At 34.0% G+C, this 8,465-nt stretch overlaps 1 protein-coding gene and 1 pseudogene across 5 annotated transcripts; both read left to right on the top strand.

The window, feature by feature from the left end:
• Positions 1-1,163: 1,163 nt before the first annotated feature.
• Positions 1,164-6,659, top strand: LOC107815663 (pentatricopeptide repeat-containing protein At1g52640, mitochondrial-like). 5 transcript variants are annotated; one of them, XM_075240950.1, is made up of 5 exons: positions 1,164-2,929; positions 3,009-3,807; positions 4,933-5,079; positions 5,585-5,779; positions 5,924-6,659. In XM_075240950.1, exon 1 carries the CDS (start codon positions 1,263-1,265, stop codon positions 2,907-2,909), a length of 1,647 nt encoding a protein of 548 aa, XP_075097051.1. In that variant the 5' UTR covers positions 1,164-1,262; the 3' UTR covers positions 2,910-2,929; positions 3,009-3,807; positions 4,933-5,079; positions 5,585-5,779; positions 5,924-6,659. The 5 variants fall into 5 exon arrangements, with proteins under 5 accessions (XP_075097051.1, XP_016496765.1, XP_075097050.1 ...); XM_016641279.2 differs by having other exon boundaries at positions 1,164-3,807; XM_075240949.1 differs by having other exon boundaries at positions 1,164-3,807; positions 4,886-5,079; positions 5,924-6,463.
• LOC142174571 (O-fucosyltransferase 13-like) lies at positions 3,162-6,659 on the top strand (annotated as a pseudogene).
• Positions 6,660-8,465: the final 1,806 nt, after the last annotated feature.

Genomic DNA, 8,465 nt, shown 5'->3' with positions numbered 1-8,465 from the left:
GAAAAATATAATTTATATTAATATTTGTATAGTTTTTTAATATTTATATTGTAATTTTAAAATATTAAGTTAATCTAATACATCCTATCTCTCAGATTTATATCCCCCCTTTCTCCCCTCTCTTTTTCTTCTTTTCTTCTTCCTTCTCTCCCTCTCCTCTACTTTTCTGTGGTGAGACCATTCCAACCCTAACACCATTTCACACCAAATTTTACATCAAAATGGTGTAACATCAAATTTACTCCAATCATTACACCAACTTTTACACAAAAAAAAATATTTCTTCTCTCTCTTCTATATTATATTATTATCTTTTATTTTAATTTTATTATTTATTTTCTTCAAACAAATTCTATCTTTTTTTTTTCATATTCATCAAAAATAATTCACATTCACCACTTATATAATCATTTATTACAAAATTATTTTAAATCAATTTTAATGTATCCTCCTTTGATGTGCTTTTAATTATAATGTATTTTTATTTTATGTATTGTTAATTTTCTTTTTTAAATTTTAGTTTTCACTTTTCAATTTTAGCAACATTAGATATCTTACATTTGCATTTTTTATTTTTAAATAATGGTTATATTTCTTTTTATACAATTATAATAATAATAAAATTAACTTATAATTTTATATAAATATAATATATACAAAATTAATATATATATAAAAAATAGAATATGAAATTAAAATTATAAAGATCGTAATATAAAAATTAATTATATACACAATATATGATAAACTAAAAGTTCAAAAAAATAAAAAGATGAATAAAATAATAATAAATCAAATTTGGTGTTGGTGTGACACTATTCATACACTATAATGATGCAAGATTTGGTGTTCTATTGGAGCAAAAAAAAAACCAAATTTTACATTAAATTTAGATTTGGTGCAAAAAATAGTGCACCCTTGGAGATGCCCGAGAGTATTGGAAACAATTTCTCTACCTTCACTAGGTAGGGTAAGGTTTGCAATACACTATCCTTTCCGGACCCTAATTATAAAAATATACTGAGTATGTTATCGTTATTGTTGTTGCTGAGTTAATCTAATTCAATTTAGCTTTAAAAAATTAGTTAAATTGACTCTGAAAAAAACGAATAAATTCAATAAATTGGAACGAAAGAAGCATTTTTATTTGTTGTAAGAGAAAAATGATCTTTTTTGCATGACAGAGAGAGTAGCCCACTGGATGCTCTTTCTGGGTCTGTACACTATATATATTTTTGAAACTTCGCCCAATTTCCATATCAATGGCGATAAGAACTCTTCTTCGCGCCAGAATAAGTACTCACCATTTCCCCCTCACAATCTTCCATCACAATCACATACCACCTACCAACACCAACATCTACAGCCATCAGTTCGCATCCCTTTTGCACAAAACTAATTTCACTTCCAGTCCAGACGTCCCACCCTCTAATTCACACCTAGTAATAAGTGAACTCTCTCGCATCCTAAGCGATTACAGAAATCCCCACAACGACATTGAATCAGCTCTCAATCCATTCTCCGACAAGATTTCGGCTAACATAGTTGAGCAAGTTCTTAAACGCTGCAAAAATCTTGGGTTTTCAGCTCACAGATTCTTCATTTGGGCAAATAAATTATCGGGGTTTTATCATAGTAAAGAAAGCTATCACATTCTTGTTGATATTTTAGGAAGTAGCAAACAGTTTCCTTTGTTGTGGGACTTTCTTGTTGAGTTAAAAAGGAACAAATCTTGTGAATTAGGTCAAGATATTTTCTGGCTTGTCTTTAGGTCTTCTAGTAGAGCTAATTTACCTGTTGATGCAATTAGGAGTTTTGATAAAATGATTGATTTTGGGATTACACCGAGTGTAGTGGATGTTGATCAGCTTTTGCTTGCATTGTGTAAAAGAAAGCATATGAAAGAAGCCAAACAGTTCTTTGATAGAGTTAAAGATGGGTACATGCTGAGTGTGAAATCTTACAGCATTATGATAAGGGGATGGGGAGAAATGGGAGAAGTAGTTGAGGCACAGAAACTGTTTGATGAAATGCTTGAGCGAGGTTTTTCAGTTGATTTGTTAGCTTATAATAGCATTTTGGAGTCAGTGTGCAAGGCAGGAAAAATGGACGAGGCCTATAACTTGTTCATGAAGATGAGGTCCATGGGATTAAGGCCTGATGCTTTTACGTATGCTGTTTTTATTCATGCTTATTGTGTAAAGGACGATATTCATGCAGCTTTTAGGGTCCTTGATCGGATGAAAAGGTACAAGCTTGTGCCTAATGTATTTACGTACAATGTTATCATCAAGAAGCTTTGCAAGAGTGACAAGGTTGAGGATGCTTACCAACTGATAGATGAGATGATTGAACGAGGGGTAAAACCTGATTGTTGGAGTTATAATACAATCCTTGCTTGTCATTGTGATCATAGCGAAGTCAATTTGGCACTTAGGCTGATCTCAAGAATGGAGAAGAACGGTAGCCTGCCAGATCGTCATACATATAACATGGTGCTTAAAATGCTCATAAAGGTCGGAAGGTTTGATAGAGTTGAGAAAGTATGGGAGAGTATGGAAGGCAGGAAATTTTATCCTTCAGTCTCAACATATGCTGTTATGATACATGGTCTCTGTCAGAAGAAAGGCAAACTTGAGGAAGCATGTAGATATTTTGAAATGATGATAGATGAAGGGATCCCGCCATATGGTGAAACCTGTGAATTATTGCGGAATAGACTTATAGGTTTAGGATTTGCAGAGCAAAAAGATATTCTTGCGGATAAGATGGAAAGAAGTACTTCTTGTTTAATTCAAGAGCTAACAAACATAATGAGAGGAAACAAGGCCCGTGCCAGATTGAGACGTGAAGAAGAAACTCTGATAGTGATGAGTAAAAGAGTTCAATGTGCCGGAGAAGTAGAATAGCCTCAATTCCTTTGGTCAAGGTGATACATATTCTTAATGCCTGTTGTTTGTTTGCCGCTGCATGCTTGACATTTCTCTGTTTACTTTTACTGGTAGCAGCTAGTGATGTTGACTTGGTCGTTCTTGGAGGCTACTTCTCGCGGAGATGGAAAACTGTAGCCTAAGCAGCAAAACTTTCCTAATTGATCTTTGTTATAGCCAGCTGTAGCAAAAAAGGTGCTGTGATAAGTTTCTTGATCCGTAGCCAAATAAATGACTCTATTTGCTTGTAAAGTATCTAGATGTGGTGCAGCAGTAAAGCACCAGGTTTGCAAGAATATTGACCTCAAGTTGCATAAAGAGCTTATTGAGGTTCTATGAGTGGATATGTGGATTTGGACAACTGGCTTTCTTAGTAAAGGAATGGCGGACATGTAGTTATCACTTGGAATCCCAGGTAAACATTGGGCTCTGATGAAATGTTGTGTTAAGCCACTTGGCTGAAGAGCGATCACTTTACAAGAATAAACAAGGGCAGCAAGATTGTTAGCTACTTAAATTAGCCTGTCAACCACTGCTCGAGGACACCTTTAAGAGTTTCCTTTATTGTTTGTAAATCAAGGCATCTTTGAAATGCTCAAATGCTATCTGTTAGGATCGGGAACCCGGGTAGTGTGGAAGTTAGCCAAACAACGCATAATTAGTGAATGTGCTGCTTCTGCTATCTATTGTAGTTCTAGTTTGTGAAGTTACTAGATCAAAGCTGCTGGTAATGTGATTCAGGAGTGTTGTATCAGTCTATGATTGCAGATGTGATGGCAAGTTGGTTGCTTGGGAATTGACCAGGAAGGGAAATTGCAAAAGGTGTTTACCAGTTCATAGAACAATCCTCCAAATATTTAGCAGCATGTTCCTTCGGGTAAGGTCAATGTTCTCCCCAGTCACTAGGTACGGTGATGATGAAAATATTGGCTCAAATCTTTTGGAGGATCTGATGTTTTTGTAGCTTGTAATGTCATTTTTACTTATATTTATGTCGTCATTTAAGTTTACTAAGTTTCCAACCTTTCATTTTACCCATACCCACCCATCTCCCTCATCCCAAGTAGGAGACTGGTTAATTTTTTCTTTACAAGATGAACAATAAGGCTTTTGATTGTTTACATGGTTCAAACTATTTTTTAAGGTTTGGCAACTTATTTGACATCTTTAGATATTATTTTAAGATGTAAACAAAGGCTGCTAGGGCCATAGCCAGCTAGTGGCGGAATGCATTTTCAAATCTCTACTACTCTTCTTTTCTTGATCTCCTCCACCCTTCAAAACAACAACAACTAAGCTTCAACTCCAAGTTAAGAGGTCGGATATATGAATCCTCGCTATCCATTTTGCTCTATTTAGGCCTGTTTCGTGCAAATAGTTAATAAATTAGCTTCTCTAACCTTTAGAAGTTCTCTATATTTCTACTGGCTTACAAATCTCAGAACAAGATTAAAAAGAACTCCTATCAGATATTGGTCTAATACGAGTGTACCAACAAAAATTCTCCAACCCAAAAAAGAAAAATTATTTTCACAATGGAAAGACGTAAATGTGAAAAGTCAGTGACGAAGTAATAAAAATGTTCATCTTCTTGGTCTGTTATCATCGCCCGGAAGCTACTTTGGAGTTTTCTAAGAGGTGGGTTCAAAACAAGTACACTTAGATTGCATAAATCTTTGATCTACTATCATTGCCCAATAAGGGCTGGCTTTTTCTTTTTGAAAAAAAAATGACAAGAAGAGTATAAGTCGAATTATAGACTACATTATTACTAACTGAAAAATTTGTGGTATAAGTCGAATATATTGATAGGATAATAGGGAAAATTTGATACTACTGACTAAACTGCTTGGGCTGCAAATATTAATTACTCTTGAATTTTCTGATGGATGGGTGCAAAAAGAGTTATGGTATAACTATAATTGTACTTGACTGCTGGTAACCTTTCCATGTAGGGGTTCTGATTTTTCTAAGTCAAACATATGACTGGCTAAAATTGCAGGCACTTGGATTTGGTTTTGTTGTTGAAATGCTGCAGCTATGGGTGTATTCGAGTAGATTGCTATGGTAGGCTGATTCAGATGAGGAGGGATGTGAGTTTCACAATTTGAGAAGTTACAGAGAATGTCTTGCCAACTGATACATGCTGGTAAAATTCTAGCTCAATTTCGCAAGGATGCCCGTGATGTGCAGTTGTGTGATGGTGTTGGAATAGCTCTTTCGCTGAACGCTACTTTGTTTTTTTCTTTTTTGATAAGTTGCTGAATTCTACTCTTGATTTGCCCAAGTTTGAAGTGGCTGCATACTTGAATGAATCAATATAATCAATTTTCTGAGCTTTATTTTTGTTACATCATTTTCTTTTCTGTTGGAATTTTGTATGCTAAAGGTACTTAATGAGTCTTTTAAGATCCTTATGGTTTTGAGTTGTTGAATCATTATGGTCTCTTGTGTAATCAACAGGACAATTGTCTTCTTGAACCTATGTGGCTTTACATTCTTTAGAGATTCCTTCTGAATCTAGCATTTGTTGACTACTCTATCTGATCATCACTCTGAATGACTTTTTGGCATCATATTTAAGTAGTTTTGTTGGTATATTTGACATAAAGTGATGTAAACTATTTCTTCCAACTTGAATGGCTTTGCTGAAGTGGTAAAGGAGCTTTCGGATGAGATTGCATCAAAAGAACATGCAAGAGTTGATTGCAGTAAACTTTATTGAGAACGTTCTTTGTGCTGGAGCATGTTGTATTCAATCGCTCTCTGCATTGAGTCAAAGGAGGGTTCCTTATCTCAAAAAGAATAAAAAAGAAACAAGAAAAGAGAATGATTTGAAGAAAGTATAGGTACTAACTGGTAACTAAAGTTTCCTTGAAATCCTTAGACCGATCATTTCTGCAGGCTGCTCTTCAGAGGATTTGGTTATTCATTATGAGTAATGCTTATTCCAATTTTTTTCATTTGGTGTACTTGTTATTTCAATATCTTAGGTACCCTGCTGCATGCAAAAGCTGCACTTTCATTCTTGTTATAGCACTTCGCTTTAACAGAGCATTGGAGAAGAAAGCATTTGAGCTTCTACAAGCTATACCAGAATCCTTCTTATCACTTCATGTGCGATTTCAGTCTGACATGGTAGCTTACAGTCAACGTGAGTACTCCAGTCTTTCTCCTATATTGGTAAATCATATAGAAGCTCGGCGGGGGGATATAAAACCTTGGATCTAATTAATGGACATATTTGGAGAAGCAGTGGGAAGTGCCCTTTTAAACCAAATGAAACTTGCCTCCTCCTTCAGGATCTCTTCATTCCTACAGACAACAACAATTTATTTGGCAGCTGGTGATGGCCTGAAGGAACTTGGCGGAGAGGAGTTATTATCCGAACATATTACTGGCTACTTAGTACTTACTATCCAAACATATACATGGATAAGATGGTTGCAGCAATGCGAGCTTTTAAGGGGTTGCGTAAGACACCCTCACACTGTTCTTTAGAAGGAGGGCTTTGGAAGTTAACCTATCAGGAGCTTAACTGGAAGGAATTAATAGAAACCCTGTGGCAGGTTCATAAAGATGATTTCATAATGGGTAGAGGTTCTGCTCTAGCAAACTGTTTTTGCGACCTTAAAGTATGTTGTCTTGTACCTGTTCCTATGTTGGTTCGTTTCTTTTTCTTTGTACCAGCTAGCTAGTTTAAAAAGAAGAGTTATAGCCCATTTCGCCAAGCTGTTATTTTGAGAAGTATTTTTTTTTCAAAAGTGCTTTTCTCAAAAATACTTTTGGTGAGAAGTAGTTTGTGTTTGACTAATTAATTTGAAAAGCACTTCTGAGCAGCAATTAGTGCTTGACCAAGCTTTAAAAAACTGCTTCTAAGTATATTTTTCTCGAAAGTGCTTCTCAAAAATGTGCTTTTGGAGAGAAACTATTTTTTTCTGCTTCTCCTCAAAAACACTTTTTTTCCTTCCAAAAGCTTGACCAAACGCCTCAATTTTTTGCAAAAAGTGCTTTTGTCCAAAAAAAACACTTTTGACCAAAAATAAGCTTGGCCAAACGGGCTATTAGTTAACTTCTATAAACTGACTAACGTTTACATTATTAGATGACTACGGTCTTAGGTAAATGTGCCATAATGAGCGGAAGGATTTAACCTGTCATAGAAGGTAACCGGGAAAATAGGATTGAAACTTGTTACAACAAGGAAAACTATGCTACACTAGGTTAAGTTATAATGATGGTATAATTTTTTTCACCTTTATTGTTATAAGTTAAATCTTAAAAAGATTTTCTTCTTTTAGATGCAGAGTTTTTTTATCAGAAAAATTGAAGGGTCAATTTATTCATGTATTTCAACTTTGCGTAGCTAGTTTTATATTGAGATAATTCCCTTGCTTTATATACTCGGTTTGTTTTCTTTTTTCCTTTCCTATTCCAGGTAAAAACCTCACGGTGTTAGCAAGTTGTAAATTATTTTCCATGGTTGCAACAATCATAGGATAACTTATATTTTACACAATGAGCTTTCGCATAAAAGTGATAAAAAGGGATATTATCTCCTTTTAGTTCTAAAATTTTATTATCAAAGCTTACTGGGTAATGAAATTATCTTTTGACTCTTGTGTGATGCCCTCGATTTTACCATAAAAGAAGAGGAGAAAAGGAAGCTATTACTCCCTCCGTCCAGATTTTTGTGTCGTACTTTCTTTTTTGCAAGTCCGGTGACCCTTAATGTTGAACGTAGGTCGCTTCTCACTAGTGCTACAGTTTTGTACTCCCTCTGTTTCACTCTAGGTGAACCTATTTCCTTTTTGGTGCATTTCAAAAAAATGACCCATTTTTAAATTTGATAACAATTTAGCTTAAACTTACAATTATACCCTTAATGAGAAGTTTTTATAACCACATAAATACTCTGGCCCCTTTTTGATTTGTTTAGAACCACAAATTCCAAAAGTCTTCATTTTTTGTTAAACTCCGTGGCCAGTCAAATAAGTTCACATAAATTGGAACGGAGGGAGTAGTATGTTTGGCCATTCAAAAATATTCTTTTTCTAAAATATGTTTGGCCAAGCTTTTAGAAAAAAAGATTTAAGTAGAAGCAGAAAGAGTTTTTGAGAAGCAGAAAAAGTAGCTTCTTCTCAAATGTACTTTTTTGAAAAATACACTTAAAAATATTTTTTTAAACCTTGAAAAAAATATTAATTGTTGTTCAAAAGTATTTTTTTAATTAATTAATTAAGTATAAATTATTTCTAACCAAAAGTATTTTTTTTAAAAGTACTTTTAAAAAAATACTTTTTCTAAATAAGATGATTTTAAAAATTTGACCAAACATGCTATTAGTTTCGTCAAACCATAACGTATAGACACTGATAGTTCAGAATATGACACTTGTCTAATCCACTTAAGATGCATCTTTTTATTTGAAACTCAAATCCATTTAACTTATATATAATTTATAGAGCATAAAATATTTTTGTACTGGTGTTGTATTTTAATTTATATAACAAATAACATAATTTATTTTTAAGT

This window comes from Nicotiana tabacum, chromosome 20 (genome assembly GCF_000715075.1).
Source record: "Nicotiana tabacum cultivar K326 chromosome 20, ASM71507v2, whole genome shotgun sequence".
NCBI lineage: Eukaryota > Viridiplantae > Streptophyta > Magnoliopsida > Solanales > Solanaceae > Nicotiana > Nicotiana tabacum.
The sequence above is the reverse complement of the archived record's forward strand: the minus strand, read 5'-3'. Positions and strand labels throughout refer to the sequence as shown.

Excerpts from the sequence above, each read along its gene's own strand:
- LOC107815663 (XM_075240950.1), top strand. The coding sequence starts at position 1,263 with ATGGCGATAAGAACTCTTCTTCGCGCCAGAATAAGTACTCACCATTTC.